This window comes from Epinephelus lanceolatus, chromosome 13, assembly GCF_041903045.1.
Source record: "Epinephelus lanceolatus isolate andai-2023 chromosome 13, ASM4190304v1, whole genome shotgun sequence".
Taxonomy (NCBI): domain Eukaryota; kingdom Metazoa; phylum Chordata; class Actinopteri; order Perciformes; family Serranidae; genus Epinephelus; species Epinephelus lanceolatus.
The window spans coordinates 24193221-24207418 of record NC_135746.1 but is presented as its reverse complement, the minus strand read 5'-3'; the positions used below and the strand labels follow the sequence as shown (position 1 = coordinate 24207418).

The 14198-nt window shown below is 40.1% G+C and overlaps 1 protein-coding gene across 16 annotated transcripts in view; it reads left to right on the top strand.

The window, feature by feature from the left end:
* Positions 1 to 14198, top strand: part of ptprk (protein tyrosine phosphatase receptor type K) — a 162882-nt gene that overhangs the window by 82558 nt on the left and 66126 nt on the right. For all 16 annotated transcript variants that reach the window (XM_033649304.2, XM_078173903.1, XM_033649308.2 and 13 more), the window contains 3 exons: positions 1986 to 2067; positions 3556 to 3671; positions 5397 to 5571. In XM_033649304.2, the coding sequence (XP_033505195.1) occupies positions 1986 to 2067; positions 3556 to 3671; positions 5397 to 5571 (373 nt within the window). The remainder of the gene's footprint in view (positions 1 to 1985; positions 2068 to 3555; positions 3672 to 5396; positions 5572 to 14198) is intronic.

Here is a 14198-nt window from a genome sequence, read left to right as displayed (position 1 = left end):
CATATCAGCGGAAACAGCAGAATTGTCGGTATTCCAATGTTTTCACAGCGAAAAATTACAATAAAATGATGTGTAACAGAGCTTTCATACAGCTTTGCACAAACATTACTCTTGGATGGATTACTCGCGAACGCAGGCTCACACAGAAATGCCACGCACATCACGTGAAAGCGCAGGACCACACACATCACTGTGCTGTCATCCCATCACGCTCTAAATACAGATCAATTGTCTACAAAATAAAAACCTGACGAATTTCTTTACAGCCCATTATACAGATCTTGTTATCAGTCACTTCATATAGTGAGGAATATCGTATCTTACCACGTCTTAGGCTTGCGTGTGTTTCTCCCTGTCTATCCACATTTGTAGTCCAGCTTTCAAGATGCAAATATCTCCATATTGTCCAGTTGACACTCCATCAAACTTTGTATGACAAGACCAGCTTACTTAACCTTTGCGCACCCAGACAACTGCAGCCTAACTATACATGCTGACAGGGCCGTAGTCACCATATACATTGAGGGGGACACGTGCCCCCCCACCAATGCCCAAAATGTCTCCCCAATATATAACTGAAACTGAAAAACAAATATTATCTTGGAGGACATCATTGCACTTGGTTGACTATTTTTCTATGATCTTAGATGTAAATATTGCATGTTTCTTTCAGATAAAACACATTTTTGACTTGTGAATGAGTCAATGGAATTTCTTGCAATAATGAAAAAATACTGGCAATCATTTTCCGCCTGGCACAAACCACATGTTTTGGACAACTGTGAAGTGACAGAATGTCCCAACATCATGGTTCTTATATTGCCAGATTCCAGAGAGTCTCCCCTCTTCATATATGGTAGAATATGTCTTTTTCCAACTTGCTATGCTGAGATACATGTAAAAATGTAAGAATTTAGGCACACAGATTTGTTTTTTTTTTCATTGATATAAAAATTAATATAAAATACAGGCACATAGAAGGACATGAAATGATGGCAAATCTGGATAGCCCAGATTGTCCTGAAAAAAACAAGATATAGCATGTGTATGTAGCCTTTATAATGACTGTGATATGAGCTTAAAAGTAAAGGCAGTAAAAATACCCCAAAAAAAGGCCTAGGGCCCATAGGGTTAAAAAGTACCGAAATAAGGTACCGTTTGTTACCGGCACCGAATTCCAGATACCGGTACCGGTACCGTATCGGTTCAATTATGAACGGTACCCAACCCTACTCGGAATAGCATTTTTCAATCTGTTTTCTGGTGTTGTGTTTTGTATATTTTGTTTATGCTCAGACTCGTTCTGTTTACAGGTGTATGGAGGGTCAGAAAATACTTGACATTATAATAATCTATTCCTCTGAATGCCCAAGGTCTCCAGTTTATGGTTGTAAAATTTATTTAGGATGTGTGATTATCCTACAGGTCACAATAGGTAATTTTACACAGTAATGTTGTCAAAAAAATGGTCTCACCCCCAATGAAATGGCTACTATGGGGACTAATATCATCATACATGAATACAGTTGCGCTCATTGAATCCCCAAGAGTCTCAGCTTTCTAGTCATGCCCAATTTATGCAATTCCAGCACTGTTTAGGGACCTCAGTATGCAGAAATATTCAAATACAAAAGGCGAACATAACACGCTTATACTGCATGCAAAAAAAAAGTCATGTTTTTTGCCCCAAAGTGAATGGGACTTGCATAAAGTGGGCTTATCTGTAAAGGGGAGACTTATAATCCATTTTCATTCAGATATCTTGATGTGAGAGTTCAAGGGACCCCTGATTCTAAACATCGGAGTGTTATTTCCCAACAAGTTTTCTTCACTCTATCTTTAAAACTCAGCCTAAGAAAAAACGTGAAGTTGGCTGAGGACGGTGGCGTCCTAGTAGAGTGGATTTATTAATTTAAAAACAATATGCCTTATAATATTGATAGTAATGAACAGTTTTAACTAAATCTCTCTCTCTTTTTTCTCAGGTCATATTCGAAGCAGAGGTTTCGGACAGCAAAGCCGGCTTCATCGCCATTGACGACATTCAGGTGCTCAGCTACCCATGCGGTGAGTCATTAGCATGCCAGCAATTAGTCCTAGTTCGCTGAATAGACGCTGATAGCTTTGGCCACTAATTAGACTGTACCTGGGATGGTTTCTGTTGCACTTGAATGGGTAGATAAGTGGGAAGGTGACACAGGAGAGGAGGGATGCAGCGAGAGGAGAAAGAGGGAAAAAAAAATGAGAGAAATAAAATGGGAGAGGGAGAAACGGAGAGAAAGAGGGAGTAGGAGAGAGTGAAGCGGGAAATGAGACAGTATTAGGGCAATCATAGAGAGAGACGATTCTGACCACTCAGCACTTTCTCTCTCTCTCTCTCTCTTTAACCCACATACACACACACAGTTACACACACACACACACAGAGTGAACAGTAGCTGTCTTGTCTCATACTGACAGGAAAGAGATGAGGGCTGCGATCCATTTTAAATTCTCGCTACGTCTCAAGTTGTCTTCTCTCCTTTCGCCCGAGTGTTTCCTTACTTCCAGAGGCCAGAACAGAGGTGTGACGACAAACTGTTAATCTACAGCCATAGGCAGGTTCCTGGAGGGTCCCTATGTTGGAAAGGAAGCAATTACACCTGCTTTTGGCCATCTGTCTTGTAGCAGCGCTGAAATCTCTGAGGACAATTTTGTTTCTTAATAGATTCTATTGATTATAAGTCATGAAAATAAACTGTCTCGCAGCAACCTCTCATACAGTTTGTGAGGTCCTGCTTTCACTGTTGTCCCTGTCCCTGTCAGAAGTTTGCAATATGTGTCTGAAAGAAATTCGTGGACATTAATTTTGTCAGTAGAGTGCCGTGGAATGTGAGAAGATATAAAAAGAAGAGCTCCGGTGTTTTACAGGCAGAGGAGCGTGACTCCTAATGGGAAGGAGCAAGTATTTGAAAAGGAATTAGTACTTAGTCTCCACAGTGGAAGCATTCATTCTCACAGCTGCATTTCTGGACACACGGGTTTGTGTGTGTGTGTGTTTGCATGAATGCATGTGTGCAAGCTTGTGTGTGTGTGTGTGTGTGTGTGTGTGTGTGTTTTCATTCACCATAGTAGCTGCTATCTATGATTGCAATCACCTCCCCGGAATAAGAATATCATAGCTGAACTGCATCTTCAGGGTCTAAAAGGCTTATTTCATATCTGAGCACGGTAGTTAAGAATTGGGAGCTGTGCGAATTATATATACTGGATGTGACATTGATGTTACCTCCCAGTGGCAATGCAGCACCGTGCTTCATCTGACTCCAGTAAAATCTAATCGCAGTAATAATGAACATATTCCTTCGGGTTAGAAAATGTCCTGAAATGTATACAGTGTGTCTGTAATAACCTGACCTGTTTGTATCTATAACTCCCTCTGGCTCTGTCACCTCATTCCCACTTTTCACAGACAAATAAGATGAAACCGGAAACATTTTTAAATACAAATACACGTAACCTTGCTGTAAACTCAATCTAATTTCCTTCATTTGTTTGACCTCATTTGCTTTGTAGATAAATCTCCTCATTTCCTGCGTCTTGGGGACGTGGAGGTGAACGCCGGACAGAACGCCACGTTTCAGTGCATCGCTACAGGACGAGACACATCAAACAATAAGCTCTGGCTACAGGTATGGCTATAAAACATGCATGTATACACACACTTAAATGCAAACTATGTTTTAGTCTACTGTGATGGGATGAACAAGACATGGCAACATTTCTTAGGAGGGTTTCACATCAGGGACCCGGGTGTACTTGACCCCAAAGTTCAGCTTGTGGCAAGATACGTTGATCCATGGTCTCGAGTGTGGTTCAGGTGTAATCTGGTAGGCACAGACAGAACCCGACTTCAAACAGCAGCTCCTCCTTTGGCTACAAGCAGAGCTTCACCTTGCTGCTCCGCCGGTCCCTGCTGATGACAGTCCCAGGGGCAACAGTGTCTGTCGGTGGCGCCCTTTTCGGCACTGTCGCACAACAAATATGCCACATAGGAATGGAACATTACTAATGTGAAAACTCAGCGGCGGGGGAGTTGAGTTGATGGGTCAGTTGTCCTCGGGCACGGCATGAATCAGTCATTCGCTCTTACTTACTCTTGTGGTGTCTAGCCTTGAGGATAGCTTTAGTTTTATTTGCCCAAGTTTTAAAATATTTGTTTCTGAGGTTTCGTTTCTAAGATTTCATTCCTTAAAAAACAAAATGGAGGTGAACAGACTTACAGTGTGTCGGATTTAGGGGCCTGTTTCCAGCAAACACGTTCGGTGTGGTACCTTGGGAACCAAAAGTAACCCTTCAGACATGATGTGAGTCTGCACCTCGTTTATCGTCCACAGAACGGGGTTGCATTTTCAGAACAAAATAAAACAGACTGCAGTGTTTACAGCTCCACCTTTTAGTAACAGATCTTTTTGCTGGGTACCCCAACAGAAGAAGGGTGACCAAAGATAGGGACAGTACGGGATGTTTCATTGGTATTATCCACAACTTTTCACAGTGGAAACGAAAAAAAAAAGGCATACCGAACTGAACTGTGCTGCACTGTTAGAAGCTAACACTAAAGCTGACACATTGGACCTTTGACTTGTGTTGCTCACAGCACTGAAAAATAAAATTTACCAGCATCTCCTCGTCCAATAATGGATTATCACCAGCTATATAGTCACTAGATGATCCAGAAAACACAGTGTAAACAGTTTTCATTGGAACTACTATCAACCAAAAGAATATTCCTTAAATTTTTAATGGTGTGAGCACCACCAACTGAAATTGGCAGATATCACAAAGACGGCTATTTCAGAAACTGGGCAAATAAAACCAAAATCTACATGGCGAGATGCCACGAGAGGCATGTGAGAAAATATGTTTGCTTGTCATTTGGGTGAACCAGTCTTTAATATGAGACTATTCATCCTTACTGACAAATAAATAATACAAAACACAAATAAATATATGAATGCCCCCAGTATGATGGTGTAGAAATAGACAAACACAAAGAAATGAAACATTGTGTTCAATGTGCCGCCCTCAGGACTGGTTCATCCAATAATAAAGAGTCATCCACACACACACACACACACACACACACACACACACACACACACACAGAGCGACCCTGGGCCATACATCCTCGCAGCTAACATGATTAAGAGTTTAATAGCTGCTGATTTCATTATGGCTCTATTGTAGTCATGACCTTCAAACCTGCTGTCAGTGAGGCAGAGGGGAAGTGTGAGTATGTGTGTGCGCACATGGGCATGTGTGGTCCAGTGCTGCCTTGTGACCTTGAGCCAGGCAGTTAACCCTTTACCAGCCTCTGTAGACACACCTGATATCTGTCTTTTTCTGTGATTCAGAGGAGAAATGGAGAAGATATTCCCGTGGCTCTGACCAAAAACATCAACCACAGACGCTTTGCCGCCTCCTTCCACCTCAAAGAGGTCACTAATCAGGATCAAGATCTGTACCGCTGCGTCACCCAGTCAGAGCGCGGCTCAGGGGTGTCCAACTTTGCGGGTCTTATCGTCAGAGGTGAGAATTGGAAAAAATATTGTCAAGGTTATTTGATTGTCTTGTGTGATATTTTGTTATCTCTGTAATACTTGTGTTTACCCTTTGTTTTCTCTGATTTAATATTTGATACCTCAGTTTTAGTATCGCTTTCAATCAAAAGTAACAAAGGTGCATCACTTGACTGTTTGCTAAGCCCCACCCCCTTTAGGCACTAGTGCTATAAGTTTGATAAGGAAGATGAGTCTTATTTCATTCTAATATCACACTGTTTAGCTGATTAGTTTTTATCAGAACAACCAAGACACGTTAGGTGTATGCCTTTTTGTTATATTCAAACAATACATTTCACTTTAACGGTGTTTCGGTGTCTAGAATGATGGTAATGGTAATACTGAAGTGTTATCTCCCCCACATCCAATAAAAAGCAGTATGGAGACGCCAACGTTAGCTTTAAATCATCCAGGACCAACTACCACACAGTGACTAATGCTACTCAGGGAAAGTGATGTTGTGAAAATAATGTGAAACCCCCAAGAACTAGCAGGGGACGATGAGAAAGATGCCTCCTGTAAGAACAAAGTCAATTTGCTAGAGTAGCCAATTTTGTTTTGATAGCACAAAAATGAAAATCTTGTAAAGGGGCATCCTTGCTCCAGTGCTCCAAGGATGACATTTTTCTGTAGGCTGAAGCGAAAGTCAGCTTTGCCCTGGTTCTCTCGTCAAAAAGCCAATGGGATTTTTCTATTGAATTTTGGATTATTGCTCTGTGTCAAACAAACGTTAATGATACTTACACGTTTTGTTCAGCAAATTAATCTCCACAATTGAACAACAGTTTATGATTTTTGAAGCCTAATTTCAATCGCCAAAAGTGAAGCACCTCATTAGGTTATAAATGAACTACACCATGGTCTCATAACATCAACATCACCACCACAACGAGGCTTTCGAGCCGTGTTCAGCATAATGACATTCTGTAGACTCATTAAGGCACTTGTTAGCAACCATTTTTTAAGACATATTAAAGCTTAAGAATTCACGAGTGGGGTATTTACTTACGTATTTTTTGTTGTAGAACAAAATGTGAACCACAGACCTTATTTCAAGCATCTAACCAAAAACCCATTTAAAACCCGATTGACTTTGAGATAAGGGAACCAGGAGTGCTAAAATGCTAACTAATTTTCATGTTTCGGGACTTTTTGGGTCCTGGTCATGAAGCCCTCAAGCTCAAAATAAACTAACTAGCTGACTAAAACAAACTAAAATCCCAACTATAACCCATGTGAGGATTATCCAGAACCCTTGTAGCCTTTTCTTCAAGCTAGTCATTTTATTTCAGGGTGACTTTCTCCAGTTGGCTTGCTAAACATGTTGGCTAATTCTTGATAGCAGGCAATGCTAATTGTTGCTAATAATGCCAGCAATTTACAATACTATAGCCTACTACCTCTATATGTAGATATGTAGCCGTCTATATAAAGCACATATGACTATACTATAAAATCTAACTAAATAATTTCTTGAGGGAGGACGCCCCAAGGGGTTTTCGCCCCCATTCTGACATGCGTCTTGCCCCAAGGGTCCAACTTTACATTTCAACTTCAAAGGAGAATGCTTTTTTTTTCTTTGAACCAATTGAATGACTCCTCCCACATCCTACCCCGGGGGTCAACTTCTGCCGTCTTATCCTAGAGTTAGTTTATGATATGCCACTCTTGGCCTCGGAGGTGAACGCTAGGTCACTCTTGCTGTTTATAGTAAGCTACTAGGCAGACATGCTAATGTTCAGCTTATGTTAGAGCAAACAACCACACTGTTAAATCCATTCCCTACACTTTTTCTTATGTGTCATTTTTCAAAAGCAAAACATAAATAAATGATCACTCCACCATTTTGAGAAATCCAAACCTTGACAGACCCTTCGTGCCTAGTTACGGTTGCTACGCTAATTTTGATCATGTTACGCAGATTGATTTAGCATCTGGTCAGTTATAAAGTTAATCTGAATCTTTTCCATGACCCTGATGTTGACCAAATTATTATTTTCTCGACCCAGTTATATGTATTTTGTGTTTTGGGTAACTTTGCATTGTGTTTCACTTTTGGAATGTCAAATGTCTCTCCAATCAGATGTGCATTCACTGTGTCTGACTGATAAAATGTAAGTCACTAACACAATATAGGCTAATGAGGAGAGTTTGTGTTTGAGTGTATGTAGATGTGTGTATGTTTGTGCGTGTGTGGGCTTGTGTGCAAATGCTCTGTGTGTGGGTGTGTGTTTGCGTGTGTGGGTGTGGAGCAGCTGCATCAGTGTCTATGTGTGCACATGTGTACGCTGCAAAACGTGTGTGTGCGTGAGTGGAAACGGTGTGTGTGCTCCAGCTGTCATGTGCAGCTGACATGTGGTTAATAAGGTGTCACCAATGTGTGTTTGAGACGGGATGCTTTATTCATTCACATCCAATAGCTTACATATTCAATTCATCTCCCAGAGAGAGAGAGACAGGGGAGGAGGGCAGAGAGAGGGTGAAGGCGAAAGAGATTCGGAAAGAATGATAAGGGGGTGACAGAAGGGGGGGGGGGGGGGGGATATGTGAGACAGAAGAGGGTGAGTAAAGAGAGGAGTGGAGATGGTGAAGAAAAGTTAAATGTAAATAGACTGCTCATTATCTCAAGAATATCCATATCAGAATCAGGAATATGTCTGAATATGTAAACAGCTGAGCATAGTTATGTTTATTATTCTGCATAAGAGATGGCAGAGGGGAAGGATATGAGGAATCAAAGCAGAGACGAGCACCATGAATATGAATTTTGTTCTGGTGTGGCTCAGATAATGGAGCTCTTACACTGTCCAGTTTAGGGGTTTGGCCCTTTTCGTCACTTGACGCCAACACTGGTGCGGTTAGGGTTACAATCCCCACTGGGAATGTTTTTATTTTGGTCAAGAAAATGCGCTGGTTTCGTTTTCTGCAGGACCTCGCTGATTTAGTAAGAATACATAAGTGGCTAATGTTTATTTATCGTGAACATCTTTTTTTGAATTTGAGAAGAGGAGAGGGATGAAGGATCCGCTCAGCAGGAGACATGTGTCTAAACATGAATAGGACCAATCTACATATATGAAAATAGATTCAGGTTCAATAAGACGCACTGAGCACCAGGCGTCTCGTTGAAAACCAGCCGCTTTCCCAGTCTGTGAAAAGATGCGTTTGGAGCTCTGAGGGATATTGCCGATTATAAATATTGATCCAGAATCTGGTTGTTAGAAAGACATCACAATAAAAGAATGAGGCCTGCATGTATGAATGTGGAAGGAGGAGAGCCTCATGTTTATTTATTAGAAATATCAGATGGGAGATGAGAGCCAGAGAAAAATCAAAGGAACAGGGAATATGTTTATTTCACTTCTTGAAAAGTGTGCATGTTGGAGATTTGAGGTTCTTGCAGGACATTGACGACCATGAATATGGACAGAGTTAAGCTGCATTATTAATATTTTTGCTCTGAATATCTTTACTTAAATATTTATTTATGGTTAAATTGAAGAGAGAGGAGGAAGATGAGGGATGATTACTGGAGGAATCATATATCTGGTGCGCATGTGACAAACAGGGAAATGAAAGAAAGAATCATGGGAAAGTGCCAAAATATGACTTGTATAAAAAATGTTTGGCAGTAGGACAGTAAACCCAAGTTTCATATTCAAAGCCTGAAAAGTGGTCTGCTGGGTGATGTGAGATTGCCTCAGTGCAGGTACACATAGGCAAAGTCTGTTGATATTTATAACATGTAGATGACAGAGATGTGCCATTATTGTCTCCCTCTGTGTGTGCTGGAGCTGTCAAGATCAGAGAAAAGAAGCACATTTTGTGGAGGCAGAGGGGCATCATGGGAGCATGAGAAGTGTGACGTGATTCCCAGATTATCAGTCACTCCAGGATATTGCAATATTGCAATCACAACAGTTAACAAAAATTCAGCTAATCCCTGTGCATTCTTTACAACTTAACAATTTTGTCCAGTCACCTCAACTTACTACCAAAATGATCTCTGTGTAGGAGGGACAGCTGGCAGGACAGGACCATGGGTCAGGTTTGACAGTTTTACATGTTAGGTGTGCGACCCAGCACTTGTAGAATTACAAAGCAGCTGCAAACAGTTAGCAGCTAACTCAATCTGTGTAAAAATGCAAAGGCAGCAAAAAAGGGAATTTGGCCCTATAGCTTGATCTCTGTATATAAAAAGCTAGTGACAGGGCTAACTATTAGCATCACGTGGCTAATGTTGCTCAACAGTTATTAATGGGTTTGACAACAAAGTTTCAGTGTTGGATGTTAACAGCAGCAACAGCAGATGCTTGAAAATCAGACAAAAGACATTACCCCTTTTGGCAGCGAGCTAGTTATGACCTGGAGGTATGACGTCAGTTAGCACAAATGATTATTTTGATCAAATGTATGTTTCCACAGGCAGAAATCTGCTGAAATTGAGGTTTGTACAATAATGTTTCCCCTCTTCTGCAGGACTGTGGTAGTATTCATAAGAAACCACAAAATCAGTTTTTATATATTTCTGCACAGAATTTTCAGATGAGCACACGTGCTTGGTGTGATGATCATTTAGCTGCTCAGCAGTTCACTAGTTTGTTCAGTCCTTCAGTTTCAGAGCAGAGAACACTGCTTATTTTTTCCACAATTTTGAAACCTAATGTTATGTGCTTGGCAATTTTTAAAAATCATTCAAATTTGGCTGGATGGTTAATAACACATTTTTCTGTGGTGTGACAAAATCAGAACACATATTTATTTTTGCTTTACCAGGACTTTAATTAAACTGTCAATTATTATTATCTTGGCTTAGAAAAATGTACTGACCACAAGGTGACATCTTCAGATTGCTTGTTTTGTCCAAAATTAAAACATATTCAGTTCATAGAAAGCTCTGGTATTCAATTAACAAACAGCAAATAGGAAAAGCAGCCAACCCTCAAATTTCAGTTTGGCATTTACAGTAAATGCTTCTTTGATGAATGAAATATTTCAATACTGGTTCTGATATGATACTACTGTTTCAGTACAGATACCAAAACAATTCACTGACTTTTTTTCTGTATCTTATTTCTGAAAGTATAAACATATTTACATTTCCCACAAATGTCTTTTTTAATTGAACAAAATAAGCAAAACTTCTGCCATACAGGAACCTTGCATAAATAAGACAACATTTGATTCAAATGATGAACTAGGGAGGCACCGATTGTGAAATTTTTGGCCGATACCAATACTGGACTGATACTGATGCAGATACCAATGTTTTTTGTTGTTATATTTTCCACCATTGAAGCAGAGAAACAAAGAAATCTACATTATTGGAAAAAAACCCAAACTGTTTTGAAGTCATTCCATCCCTCATTACACTACCTTTGAATCAGCACAATTTCAGTCATACACATAAAACAATCTTTTCAAAACCTTCTTTCACATGAATTAAAAAAAAACTGCTTTAAAAGCTTTTTAAATATATGATATATCAGAATTCTCACTCTTCTCGTCAACAAATTTATCCTTCAAACAACTTTATTTATTCAAACTTCTTACTAAAAACCACATTCTAGAAGATTACATGTGAACACATCATGATAATGTTAATATTTACCTTCCCCAATACTCATTTTAACCGAACAGAGCTTGAACGCATCATAATATATCTCAGTGCAACCTCCGCAAGCTGTTAGTTGCGGCCACTGGCTGCGTCAAACAACGTTAACTAGCGCTTCTCCTGTCAATGTCAACACGGATTTGTTGTTCACAATGCAGCATTATCCGGGAAACAATAGGGTGCGTCCCCTGAAGCATCGAGAGCGAGTTGACTATGTTCTTTTGTCACAATGATGTCCTGTAGAAGATCTCTGTTCGTCCCAAGCACGTTCTGTATTATCCTCAGGATGACAGTGCAACATTAGCCATTGAGCTCCACTTCGTAGCCTGAGCAAAACTGATGTGACTCAACCAAAAAACGTCGGCCACTGCCAGTGGTGACAGTCATATTATTTGCCAGTAGGCGGATGGCAGTCAACAAGGTGAATATTGGCTGATATGCGGCGGATAAACTATATGATTAAACACTAACAAACAAGCTTATGAATCAGACAAGACATTTGGCGCCAGCTTTAATGATTCTACATTTTTTGGTCGCGACCAAAAAGGTGCCGAGGTTTGATAACCAGCCCTTCATTTAACAGCGGATGGACGGACAGGTTTAAGTGTTGACAAACAGTATATAATCGTCGTATGTGTGAGAGACAAAGAAGTATGAAAGAGTCAGACTGTGTGTATGTGTGTGTGTCACTTGTGGTTTGGTCAGAGCCGAACTCTAATAAAGCCTTGCCCTCTGGTTCCTACGGTGACAGAGTGCATCATCACGCCAGCTCGTATCACACTCACATACACAAATACTAACGCACTCATACACACTCACACACACACACCATGCCAGCTTGCATTACACACAAACCATGGCCTAAAAAGCTCCTGCAATATTATTGTCACACACACATGCACACAAACACACACACACACGGATCAGACTTAAGACTGAATTCATACAACTGTCTTAAACCTGTAATGGTCCACTTGTAAAATGTCTCTTTCGTTGTTTTAACCCATCACACACACACACACACACACACACACGCTCACTCTAAGTAATAGTGACAGGTGAAGCTTCAGGCGTTAAGGAACTACAGAAGACCTACTACCACTGTTGGCTGTCGATACAACTGAGACACAGTTTGCACGCTCATACACACACTCCTCTCGTGCTCTAGAGGTCAGATGTCCTCCAGTTAGCTCCGCTGTGATGTCAGCATCAGTTTGTGAAAAGTAAACTTTATTGACAAGGTTGCTGACGATGGACAACAAAGAAGAACATGCCTAGTGGGCGCCAGTCACCAACAAAATATCTGTCTGTCCGCTTCCTGTCTGTCTGTCTCTCTTTATGTTTTTCTTATTGTTTGTTCACTACATCATAAATCTTAAATGGAGTTCTCTTTTAAGTTCTAATATCAGTGAAGAAAGTGAGTGACAGTGAAAACAAATTAATCACGCAGACGGGTTAGGTCAGACAACGACACACACACACACACACACACACACACACACATTTGAAGTCTTCCCACTGTTGATTTGTTTTGTTATTATCATTTACATTTGACCCACAAAAATAAGAAATGATGAGAGGGTTCACACGTGATTAATAATAAAACAGATGATGACAAAAACCCATTGCAAAACAACGCCATTGATGATTTGTTAGATTTTTTTTAGGTCAACTGTACAAATGACAACTGATGGAACAAAAAAAATAATAATAAAAGAAGAAAAAAATCAAACGCGTGAACCCGTTCCAGCTCTTGTTTCCTCTGGAGTCACATGATGACCCACTTCCATTATTTACTGTTTTATGTGTATTATTTATCCTTTAGATATTCAATAGGTTTTAAAGTAACAGACAAACATGTATTCAAGTCAACACACAGGCTGCAAGCAGACTAACCCACGGTTTTGTTTGCGTGAATAAATTTCTCTTTGTGACTTTTTCGCTTTATTTCTTCATTTGTTTGTTTGTTAATCATCAAGTTGTTTACTTTGTTTATTTGATGGCCTTGCGAGCTGACATGTTGTTGACATTGTTGGTTTTCTGAAGTCACTTCAACATTCATTATCTGGATTCAACTGTCTGCATGTGTGTGTGTGTGTGTGTGTGTGTGTGTGTGTGTGTTTCTGCGTTTGCATGTGCTGTCAAACTACAGTGTTTCATCTGTTGCAAAAAAGACACTTCCCAGCCTGCACTTCTCTGACAGCCATACTCAACACACACACACACAAAAATGCAAACACAAACACACACAAAGAGGAAAAGAGGCGACAGCAAAGCAAAATATAGATATTAAAGGAACAGCATGCACAGTAACACACATGCATTCACATATAATTTAGATAATTCTTTGATATGATATGATTGAAGCTGGATTGCAAAAAAATTACATTTTTCCATATCTTCATACAGATAGCAATATCGCCTGGTGGTGGGTTTGAGAATGTGGCTGAGAGAGATAAAATCCGTATGAATTACTGTATGTGAGATAGACCCCAGTATATGTGTGTGCATGTGTGTGTGTGGAGTGTTTGCGATTATAATTCGTGTGTGTGTGTGTGTGTGTGTGTGTGTGTGTGTGTATGTGTCAAGTAGATAAATCTTTGATGCAGCGTGTTTTAAGGTTGTGTGTGTTGTGTTTTCGACTTGTCAATCACAGATGCGTGACAGATAGCTCTGATCTAACTGACTGGCCCTGAACCATCACACATCCATCACATTTACGTGCAAGTACACACGCACGGTGTTTATTTGCAGAGAGCATCAGAGGACGTGATACACAGCTGAATTACAAGACATATGGCGAATGAAAACTACAGTGTATGCAATCAAATTATGTAATTCTAAAAAGAAAAGCCAGTGCTTATTCAGTCATTTTTATCGTTTGGGTTACACATGTAGAATATTCTAATGGCACCTTTTATGAAATACAGTCACGTCCAAGTATGTAAAGATGATTATCCCTGCTAAATCTATACCAATCA